Consider the following 12,085-nt stretch of genomic DNA (forward strand, 5'->3'; position numbering starts at 1 on the left):
GAGGCAATGTCCAAGGAAACCCTCCTGATTATTCAAGTAATTTGCTTCCTCCTCAGAATCGGAGTCATCTCTTCCCTGTGATACAACAGCCTTGACCTTTTCTGTCTTCCCTGATAATAAATACTTGGTAAGAAGGTCTATCTGCATTTTCATGTGAGCCATATCCTGGTCACGTTCCTCTTCTCTTCGCCTCTGTTCTGCCGTCATGCCAATAGATACAGTAGAGCTTGCTACCTCAGAATCCCTGGTATGCCAAGCTCTACTCTGCTTTGTCATACGATCCAGCATATCACATACCTCAATAAAAGTAAGGTCCATGAATGACCCACCCGCAGCATTATCTACCACTGGCTTAGTCACCGAGTTCAAAGCCCTAGATAATAATTCCATCAAGTGGACATTGGTCATCTGATGATTTGGGCACCACATAAGCTTCTTCTTGAACCTCTCCCATGTCTCGTGGAGAGCTTTAGTTGGAAACTGTCTGAAATTGCTTATCTCATCTCTTAATTGTGCTCTCTTGGATAGCGGAAAGAACCTTTCTAGGAAAGCTTCTTTCAATTGCCTCCAATTGGTAATAGAGTCAGGAGTTAGCCCGTTTAACCATAGAGTTGCCTCTCCAGATAGAGACAATGGAAATAAGCACAGCCGGATCGCATTCTGTCCAACCCCTGGATTGTCAAACGATTTGCACGTTGAGATAAAATTAATCAAATGCATATTCGGATCGTCGCCTGCAAGTCCACCAAATAACCCTTTGAGTTGCAATAGCTGGATCATGGTGCTAGTAATATTGAACTTGGCTCCAGGTGCCAAGGGCGGAGGAATAATAGCCCCTGTGGAACCAGCCCCATCCAAGTCATCATCATCATCATCAAAAGCATCTTGCACAGCTCGGCGTTCGGGTCTCATTCTAGCTTGACGATCTCTGTTGACATTCCTGTTCACTGGTGCAACCACATCATCTGCACGCCTTGGATTTAATAACTCATCATCACCCAGGTCCTCATCATCAAGATTTGGTACCCGACTTGGGTTATCAGGATTCTATTAATTTACTTGCGTAGCTACCAATGCAGCTAATCTAGCCTGCTCCTGTTGAGTAGCTACCCTTTCAAGGTCTCTTTGCGCATCCATTCTGCCAATGAGATGTGGTTCAGGATTTATAGGTAATAATGGTTGACCCGATCTCCGTGTATTTGATATGGACTCCACTAAACCTGAACAAAACAAAAATAACAAACAAAAAGTAAAATTTGAGAATCTTTGACCAAAGGGTCTATTAACTATCACAAACTTAGTTGACAACCGTATTCCCTGTCAACGGCGCCAAAATTTGATACGCCCAAATTACAAATCTCATTAGAAAGTGTAAGCGGCTGCTGTCAAATATAGAACCCAGCTGGGTTGGGTGTCGAATCCCACAGGGAATACTATGATCACTAAGTATTATGATTATTATTAGACTGTTGATCGAAGGTTCCAAGGTAAGGGGGTTTCGGTTTAGGTGCACAATAATATTATCAGCGTAACGATGAGATGATATGTGTAATAATATTTGATCACAGGGAATGATAAGTTAGGGTTATGTCCACCTTGTAGCTTCTACTTCTCTATTAACTATGAGTAATACGGATTTTATACATGCATGCACTCTTAAATTGGGCTTAAGACCTTCATCTTTCTCAACCTATTAAACAAGCTAGCATATGACTCTCCAAGAGGTGTGAACTAATTTTTGACCGCTTTCTCTTTCTTGTACTTGGGCCTGGGTTGGAAACCGGGTCTAGAGAGGTTTTGGTAATTTGGTGGAGCTGATGGGCAATTTTGTGGAGCTTATGCACGCTATTGCGGGTAAGAAGGGGTTTGGGCATATGGTTGCGCGCTATATACTAGGTACGAAGGTGGTGGAATGGAATATAATGGGTTTGTGGAGGGTAGTAATGGTGGGGAGGAATATATGGAGCTTGGGCGTAGACTTGGTCTTGGGATTGGGGGTAGGGGCGAGGCGGTATTTTGGGATAGGAATGGGTTCCAGCTCTAACAGTCGCCAAGTCCTCTTTTTTCTTTTTACCTCCGAACGTGCCAGATCCACCTTGAATCACTTGTGTGGTTGCTTTTAATGCTGCAAAACTCACTATTCGGCCGGTCTTGTTTTCGTCTTCTATCATCTCTCCCATTTTGAGGACTTTAAAAAAAGACTCTCCCATTGCCGGAAGTAAATGTTGAAAATAGGTCCCATCCTGTGCCTGAATGAAGACCTCTACCAGCTTACTCTCCTTCATTGGAGGCTTTACCCTGGCGGCCTATTCAAGCCACCTTATCGCGTATTCCCTAAAGCCTTCAGTGCTTTTCTTTTTTATGTTGACCAAGGATTTTTTGTCAGGAATCAGGTCGACGTTATACTAAAAATGTTGCACAAACTAAGAAGCTAAGTCATCCCAGCCATTTCACTTGTCGATATCTTGATCGACAAACCATTCTGAAGCCAGATCGAAAAGACTCTCGCCAAAACAAGCCATAAGCAACTCTTTCCTTCCCCCTGCAGCCCTCAATTGGTTGCAATAATGTCTCAAGTATTCCACGGGATCATCGTGTCCTGCATACTTCTCAAATTTGGGTATTTTAAAACCAAGAGAAAGGTTAACGTCTGGGAACATGCAAAGATCTCTATAGAAAACACTCTTATAACCCCCAACTACCTACAAATTCCTCATGGCCTATTCTAAACTCTTCAACTTCCGCACCATGACTTCTTGTTCCTCTGTTGTAATAGGCTTCTCCGTATCAAATGGAAACACAGGTAGTTGAGTGTATCCATACGGTTTATTCATCTTCAAAGTAGGTTCCGGGGCATAATACTGATTATCTAAAACCTTCAATACTGGCTCACTAGCAGGCCGAGGGAGTACCATTGTTGGATGCACAATATAGGTGGGAGCTTCAGGTGGTGGCGGAGCCACGAACACAGGCACTGTCGGTGGCGCCGGCTGAGTCGCGGGCTTTGGTTGAGGAACTATCAAGGGCACTAGAACTGATAGGGTAATATTTCCGCAGAGTAAATCCTAGAGCATGCTCCGGTGACTCAATGGGAACAGAGAATTGCGCCTGAGAGAGCGGTGGGCAATTGGGGATATTCCCAAGATCTTCAGGGAGTGGAGGAGGAGGCATGCCACTAGCCCATGCTCAGTGCAGATTTAGCAATTATTGTCTAAGTCTCAATACCTCATCATTGCGTTTTGAACTTTCTTCCCTGGGATCCTGATTTGGGTCAATGAGTAAATTTTCAATCTCCCTACTAGCCATGGCAAGCTTCGCTTTTGATCTAGTGAAGTACAGATGACTAGCCAGAGTGCTACAAACCAACCACTTATCTGAAAGAACATGCTCATCAAAGACAAAACCCGTTAGGATTAGGTCAGGCAACAAGGATAGAAATCACATTGTATACATCCTAGGTTTATCCACATTTCTACCAACCAGATACCCAAACTAGGAACGAAAACTGAGGAAACCGCAACCCGATTTCGAAAATGGGTCGCTAAGATAGACGAACCTAAAGTTTTGAAAATCCAATCGAACCTGAACACCTTATTCTGTCACCGAATTTCGTCAAACGGCTTCATACTCTCATTTTTTGCACTTACTATGTGTGTGCGCGTCGCTCAAAAGAAAGAAAAAATGGAGAGTATCGTCTTTTTCTTCGTGAGCTACGCATCTATGTTGATTGAATCTCCTCAGAAAAATCCCTCTTCTACTCCTTTTTGCGTACACTGTGTGTGTATGCTTCGATGGAGAAGAAAGAAAAAAATAATTTCTGTGTGTTCCTTTCTCTTTCTATGTGTTGGTGTGAATATGGTGTATGCGTGTGTCCTGTGATTGTGTATTTTGTATGGAAGAAGATCAATTTTTTTTGTGTATTGTAATGGTGAATATGTGTCCCCCAGAATGGAGATGATGATTGTCCCTTTATAAAAAAAAATGGGAAAAATATGAAAAGGGCCTCCTTTCCAGTGTGGCCCACCTCTTTTTTTTTATTCCCTTTTTTTCTCTCTGTATATATTTCAATTCCAAGAATTGAAACAAAACGTGGTGAGGGGTCATGTGGGGTAGGGGTGAGATGTCCTATTTTGATTGGGTAGGTTGTTAGGATAAGATAAAACTAGCTAGGGATTGTTATTTTTGTCATTTTGTGGAGGGATTATTACATGGTTGAGGGTACACGGTAGGATAAGGTAAAAATGAGTAGGAGTAATATCGGGGAGGGACAAAATTAGGTGTCTACAAAGAGGTCACAAGTTCAAGCGTGCAAACAACCTCTTGCAGAAATGTAAGATAAAACTGCGTACAATATGCCTTTATGGTCCAATCCCTCTAATTACTCCACACATAGTAAAAACTTTCGTGCACACTACTTTTTTTTTTTGGTCAATTATTTATGGCACATCACTACAAATATATAGATAGCATTAGCAGAGTAAAATCACTTGGTAACCCATAAATTGTATACAATTTTAAAACTAGTGAGTTATGCACTTATTTATATTCTCCAATTTCATGTTTAGAAACGTTGCTATATCTTTTATTTCAAGCACCGTCCTGAATTATTTGGTTCGATATGTTTGGTGTAGCTACTTATAATTGAGTTGAGATTGATGCTTCCATAATCTTTACATAGCTAGTCTGATGATTATGTATTTGTATTTACTAATTCTGTTTAGCATTTTAACACCATAAACAATATTTCAATACTATATATTTCTTGTCATCTCTCCAATATATATGCATGTATGAAACGTTTTCTCATCCATCCAATATCGGTACAAATAATATAACATCCTACAGCTACATGCCATTCTGCGCTTAGCAATATATAGGTTCGTTACCTTGTTACCTCATTAGAATTAGTAGGAGTACAAAATATAACAACCGTAATCTTTGAGGTTCCTTTCTTTCTTTATTAATAAAAAACTAGATTCTTGTGATCCGATTCTCTTCAAGATCCTGTACATAACGGAATCTTAGTATACAGACTCTTCCCAGACATGTTCAGATATGATAACAAAAATTAGATCTAAGTTTCATCCAAAAAGAAAAGAAAAAGCAGAACCCCACACGCAAATACAATAATTTGTGTTCAAATGATTTTGAATCAATAAGGGTTTCCAGCTCACAGCTAGCCCTTGCCCATATTGCTGTCATAAAAAATCCGGATCCTTCCAACTATGTTCTTCTTCATATACTCCATCCGTTCATTTTACTTGTCATATTTTGCTTCTCGAGAGTCAAACTGCGTGAACTTAGATCAACATTTTAAGATATTTTTTTTTCATCATATTAATAAAGAAGGATTGCAACTTAGCTTATAACATTTTTTTTGTAGAGTTTTGAACAACTAAATTTTAAATTTTAAATATAAAATTAATCTATTTCAATTTAGCTTTAAAGTTTAGTCAAATTGACTTTCGTAAAGCCAAATGTGACAAGTAAAATGAACGGAGGGAGTATAATACACCTATAAAAGGCTCCTTTAGCCAAACCAATAACATCATTATCCACACTTTTTATTTACCAATTTCAGCTTCCAAAATGGCTTCTAAATTTTCATCAGCGTTGCTTCTTATTTCAATACTAATGAATATCCAATTACTAGCCTCAGCTGGTAATTTCTATAGAGATGTAGACATTACTTGGGGTGAAGGACGCGGTAAAATACAAGAAGGCGGCAGAGGCCTCGCCCTGTCTCTTGATAAACTTTCTGGCTCCGGCTTTCAGTCCAAAAATGAGTTTCTTTTCGGAAGGTTCGATATGCAACTTAAGCTTGTCCCCGGAAACTCTGCTGGCACTGTCACCACTTTCTTCGTAAGTATAGTCTCTTATTAATATTGAACTCTAAATAATGTCCTAATTTTGACTATAGGCCATTATGATCATGATAAATTGTTCTGACTTTTCATTTTTCTTCATCAGTTATCTTCACAAGGAACAGGACATGATGAGATTGATTTCGAGTTCTTGGGCAATGTCTCTGGCCAGCCTTACACGGTCCATACAAATGTTTATACACAAGGAAAAGGAAACAAAGAACAACAATTCCACCTTTGGTTCGACCCAACTGCTGCATTTCACACTTACTCCATTGTCTGGAACCCTCACCGCATAGTGTAAGTGACACAAACTGCTGCATTTCACACTTACTCCATTGTCTGGAACCCTCACCGCATAGTGTAAGTGACACAATCGCATCACCTCTAGATGCAAACGAGTGTCAGAGAAACGTTACACATTTAGGTCGCCTAAAGGATAACTGTCCACAATAAATCAAACTACCTGAAAATGGATATTACATTGATAGTATAAAAGAATTTTGCAATTGCCAGTGTATATAGGTTAAATCCAACTTCATGTATATCCATTAGTGTTACACTTATCTTTTTGATGCTTTCATATAATCAGGTTCTTAGTAGATAACAGCCCCATCAGAGTATTCAACAACCATGAAAGCATTGGAGTTCCATTCCCAAAGAGCCAAGCAATGAAAGTATATTGCAGCTTATGGAATGCAGATGAATGGGCTACACAAGGAGGCAGAGTGAAAACAGATTGGTCAGTTGCTCCTTTCACTGCCTATTACAGAAACATCAATATCGATGGTTGTGCTGTGTCATCAGGCACCTCTTCGTGTAAGTCCACCGGCTCAGCAAACAATGTGAAGCCATGGCAGACCCATGAACTTGATGGTGAGGGAAGGAATAGGCTCCGATGGGTGCAGAGTAGACACATGGTTTACAATTACTGTGCTGATTCTAAGAGGTTTCCTCAAGGTTTTTCTGAAGAGTGCAAGCGTTCAAGGTTTTAGGAGATGAGATCATTTAATCAACTACTCAAGGTTGGATGCATAAGATGAGTGTGAAATTCCTTATTCGTTGTACCAATAAAGTTTTGCTGGTTTTATCTATGTAATTGAATGTGTATGGGAACTTCCTTTTGTTAATAAAATGTTATATGATAATGCTGATCTATGATATGCCTACACTAAAGAGTATACGAGCATTTCTGTCTTAATGGGATGTTTTCACAACATTTGAAACATATTATTGTATCGTTAAATACAGAATGAAAGTAGCATAAATAGATGAAGATTTTAGTTTAAACATTCATAAATTAGGAGATACAAAGCCAAAATTAGGTCAACAAAATCAATAAACAGACTAACCTCGAGTATATTGAGACATTACCCTTTCCAGTGATCATAAACTGGCAAGTTAATTGGCAGTGATTCGGGATTGAAATTTGAATTCGGGAAGAACGGATAGATCAATATCCCCAAATAGAAAAACTCAGTAGCTTTAATATGCCAAAAGAGTTCATTCATTATGAATCCAACTACACGTATTATCCATACATTACAAAGAATAATATGCTAATGCTTCACAACCGATCGGCTTCACTCCCAACTTAAAGTAACAATGTATTTATGAGTTCACATATTTCAGGCATCAAACTCAACTAGGTTTAACAATTGAAACCTCAGATACAAGCTTTAGTACTCCTACTTTTCCATCTGGCCTGCACAAAATTTAACCAGTCGGATTCCAACTACAGATATGGATGTTCTAGCCATCATTTCAGAATGCCAAACTCCGTTAAACACTGGCTTTAACTATGCACCTAATGCCAGCTGTTGCTGTCCCCCGCCCCTCCAGGTTATTCAGCAGCTCGGAGGTGTCGACTTAACAAAGCGGTTACCATAACACTCGAAGTATTCTGAGTGTTAATTTAGCCTAGCTGTCACACTCCTTTTTTAACTCCCAAAAGAATATTGTTTTAGTTTTGAAAGAGTTTTTATTATTAAGTGACAAAAAAGATGAAAATTTGTTTCGAAAAGGACCTTTTATATTCAAAACTCAGAGTCGTCACTTGGCATAAATTGGGTGTGCCAAGTCACCCATGGATATCTTTTTTAAAACGATTTTACTCTTTGAAACTGGTTTGCGAATAGAGATTCCGGCTAAGGAATTCTGTTGACCGAGGGAAAGGTTTTAGGCACCCCTCGATCCCGTGGTTCGACCACGGTCGTTTGGTGGAGCATATCGGCTAATTTGATATTACAAATGCATAAACCACACAAAGAACGCAAAAAAAAATCACTCAAGCAAACAAAACAAAACAATCCAAAATATAATGTCCAGTCCAATTATTACAAACCCAAAATAAAAGGTACCGAAATAAACCTATGCTAATCCTAAACTACCTTCAGCACTTTACCCGATGCCTCAGGTCTTAATCACGAACGTCTTTCGCCAACATAATATGTCAGGGCATTCCACGGTGAATAAATACAAATGGCCTCGGGGCATTCCCCGGCTAAATGAATACAGTCGATCCAAATGCAGTAAACAAAACCTTTCAACACATAATCCAAACATTCCACAATCCACAAGTTCTAAATTTGTCTATATAACCTACTGTTTGCTTACCTAGCTCGACCAATCGTGACACTATTACAATCAACGACATCAATGAATCAAAACGACAATATTCATTTTTATCAACTTTCAATTCCCGCCCCACTTTTATTCTCAAATTATCGATTTTAATTCTCAAACAAGATATCATTTCATCGCACAACACCTAAACAATGAATCAACACCAAGCAATCATTCACCATCAACAAGGATCAAACAACATGCAAACGTTCAAACCATAACACCGAATATCATAAAGAGTGAAATAAAAAGAGAGGGAAAAGAGAATCAGACCTCAATTATCGATTTCAACGTAGTGTTATTCAATTGAACGAGACAGAGTACAACCGAGAACCTCGAATTGAAATTCAATCGTGACCCACCAACTCAAATCCAAATCGAATGGAACTCCACCAACGATAGTGAATACCCGGGATCAATAGCTAAGCAGATTTCAAACCCAAAAATAATGACCTCAATATGAAAACCAAAATCCGAACCCAAAACGACGACTGATGAAACTCAAAATCCGGTTTCGATCTTGAATCACCAAAATAGATGAACCCGAAGCTTCAAAAAATCTGATAGAAAATAAAGCCCAGTGTAGACCAAGCTCCGGTGAGCTCCAGCGACAGCAAAACAGCGGGTCAGGATAAATTCTGGCGCGTTTCAACATTTTCAGGCAGGATTTTCTTGGAAAATCACTGGAAATGAAAAAATTAGAGGATTTTGGAGCTGGGTACGTCGAATAGACGAACTAGTCACTAATTTCGACAAAAATTTTGCCAGAAATACTAGAAAAACGACCGAATTTCTCCCTCCCCGATCTCTCACTCTCGATCTGCTCTTCTCCCTTATATTTCGATTTCTTTTTCTCCCTGCTTCTCCGATGGTGAGTGTTGCATATGTGCGTGAATCTGTGGAGAAGAAGATAGATCCCTTTTTTGTCGTGTCTTTTTTCACCCAAAAGAAGAAAAGAATGGTGTTTATATTGTCAAGAAGAGGAAAATAGAAATTGATTGAAAAAAAAATTGGAGTCCTCTGTGATGGTGTATGCGTATGTTTTTTTATCCCATTTTGTGAGGAAAAGTGTGTATGTATGTTTGCTGTGAGTGAGAATTGTGGGTCAGGGTGAGTGAATGTGAGGTGTCTATGAATTCTGTGTTTTTTTTGTTATTATGTGAGCCTCCAATGAGTGTTTTTTTGTATGTATCCCGTGAGAGAGGGAGGGTATATAGGGGTAGGGTTTAGGTGGGGTAGGTGGTGAGGTAGGGTATATGAGGTGTTAAAATTTAATAGGGAGGGGTTGTTAGAATAAGATAAAATTAGTTAGGGGTTGTTATTTTTGTCATTTTATGAAGGAATAATTACATGGGTGAGGGTGCGTGATAAGGTGAGCTAAAAATAGATAAAATTGGACTGCAGGAGGGACAAAATTAGGTGTCTATATCATAGACCTTTTTGGGTGTAAATACAGAGTGTTTTTAAACAAAAAAAGTAGATAACAAGATCAAATTTTGACTCGACCATTATTCAAAGGAAGAAATAGAAGGAAGAAGGACTACCGAGTTGGAGGGTCGAGTGAGGTCCTATCGAGGTTCTGGTCCATGGCTCTGTCATTGTATCAAAAATGAAAATTACAAGTTAAAACATAAATAAAATTACAAAACTCTATCTATGCAGCTTTCCTTGACTCCTGACTCGCTACTTCATCACCCTATTCTTCAAGAGGGCTCCTGACTTGCAATTTGTTCAACTTGTTGTTTGGCTTTCAATTGCTTCACCTCGTTGCTTATCTTTCAATTTCTTCACCCTGTTCTTCAGGCGGGCTCTTGACTTGCTATTTTTCAATCTGTTAACTTTCAACTTTTCACCTTGGTGCTTTGTTTTCAACTTCATCACCTTGTTGCTTGACTTTCAACTTCTTCACCATGTTGCCTAATATTTCATTTATTCGCCCTGTTCTTCAGGCAGGCTCCTAAAATTACATCAAAAATAAAAAAGAAAATTATCCCAAACAAAAATTATTATAAAGAGATTTCCTTTGCCAGAAAAGTGAAGTTCTAAACACAAGAATTAAATTTTTCCCCAGTTTATCATCAAAGGACTTTTGTGAAAGTCACATCATTATAGGATTTAAGGAGAATGACTTGACTAAAAGGTACGTCTTATAGGAATTAATGGGAATGACTCGACTAAAAGGTACGTCTTATAGGAATCAAAGGGGATAACTCGACTAAAAGGTACGTCTTATAGGAATCAAAAGGGATGACTCGACTAAAAGGTACGTCTTATAAGAATCAATAGGAATGACTCAACTAAAAGGTACGCCTTATAGGAATCAAAGGGGATGACTCGACTAAAATGTAAGTCTTATAGGAATCAAAGGGAATGACTCGACTACAAGTTACGTCTTATAGGAATTAAAGGGAATGACTCGACTAAAAGGTACGTCTTGTAGGAATCAAAGGGAATGACTCGACTAAAAGGTACGTCTTATAGGAATAAAAGGGGATGACTCGACTATAAGGTACGTCTTATAGGAATCAAAGGGGATGACTCGACTAAAAGGTACGTCTTATAAGAATCAAAGGGGATGACTCAACTAAAAGGTACATCTTATAGGAATCAAAGAAAATAACTCGACTAAAAGGTATGTCTTATAGGAATCAAAAGGGATGACTTGACTAAAAGGTACGTCTTATAGGAATCAAAGGGAATGACTTGACTAAAAGGTACGTCTTATAAGAATCAAAGGGGATGACTCGACTAAAAGGTACGTCTTATAGGAATCAAAGAGGACGAATTGACTAAAAGGTACGTCTTATGGGAATCAAAGAAAATGACTCGACTAAAAGGTACATCTTATAGGAATCAAGGGGGATGACTCGACTAAAAGGTACATCTTCTAAGAGTCAAGGGGAATGACTCGACTAGAAGGTACATCTCCTAGGAGTGAAGGTTCAATTTAAGAAGTGTATCACATAGCAAAAGAAAACTAAAATCCCTAGACAAGTGTGTCTCCGAGGGATATAGGATGATGAATTTTTACCATGATTTTATTATCAAATCTGTGCAGCAACATTGCTTCCTACATTTGTGAAAGTGAGACATTGCATCCCTTGATATTTATGCTCTGAATTCCTTGCTTTGAAGGTAATATGTTTCCTGTTTAATCAAAGAAAACTTGTGAGTTTGAAACATGGTGGTTGATTTGTGGCTTTAGCTTTTGCAATGATCGCTCTTGCCCTCATCACATTTAACCTTGCTTCCAACCATTAGCATATATCATTGACTTGCTGCATCATTGAACCAAACTCAGGTTATTAAGAGTGACTCTGAAACAAACACAAAATCTATGCTTTGCCCCTACTTGTCTATTAACAAAACTTTTTGCATGCCCTTTTTTTCGGCTCACAATCATGTCTTTTCATGTGCTGGCTTTTGTCTTGCTTTGTGCAATTGAAGAAGCTGATAGCCAGTTTTAAAATCTTTTCTCACTTGTTTTTACATGGTCTTGACTCAAAGACAAGAGAGAAATGATAATGATTTTTATTTGAATAAATGACTTAGGAAAATAAAATAAAATTAAAATAAAGATAAGAAAGAAAAGACAA

General features: G+C 38.7%; 1 protein-coding gene and 1 pseudogene across 1 annotated transcript; one reads left to right on the top strand and one right to left on the bottom strand.

Annotated features, from left to right (window-relative positions):
• Positions 1 to 2,834, bottom strand: part of LOC107841256 — a 62,053-nt pseudogene extending 59,219 nt beyond the window's left edge.
• Positions 2,835 to 5,154: 2,320 nt separating this feature from the next.
• Positions 5,155 to 7,022, top strand: LOC107842342 (xyloglucan endotransglucosylase protein 1). The gene is made up of 3 exons (XM_016686122.2): positions 5,155 to 5,862; positions 5,971 to 6,164; positions 6,457 to 7,022. Exons 1-3 carry the CDS (start codon positions 5,590 to 5,592, stop codon positions 6,857 to 6,859), a joined length of 870 nt encoding a protein of 289 aa, XP_016541608.1. The 5' UTR covers positions 5,155 to 5,589; the 3' UTR covers positions 6,860 to 7,022.
• The last annotated feature ends 5,063 nt before the right edge of the window (positions 7,023 to 12,085 follow it).

This window comes from Capsicum annuum, chromosome 9 (genome assembly GCF_002878395.1).
Source record: "Capsicum annuum cultivar UCD-10X-F1 chromosome 9, UCD10Xv1.1, whole genome shotgun sequence".
NCBI lineage: Eukaryota > Viridiplantae > Streptophyta > Magnoliopsida > Solanales > Solanaceae > Capsicum > Capsicum annuum.

Excerpts from the sequence above, each read along its gene's own strand:
- LOC107842342 (XM_016686122.2), top strand. The coding sequence starts at position 5,590 with ATGGCTTCTAAATTTTCATCAGCGTTGCTTCTTATTTCAATACTAATG. Across the intron at positions 5,863-5,970 it reads GCACTGTCACCACTTTCTTC|TTATCTTCACAAGGAACAGG; the intron begins GTAAGTATAGTC and ends TTTCTTCATCAG. Across the intron at positions 6,165-6,456 it reads TGGAACCCTCACCGCATAGT|GTTCTTAGTAGATAACAGCC; the intron begins GTAAGTGACACA and ends TCATATAATCAG.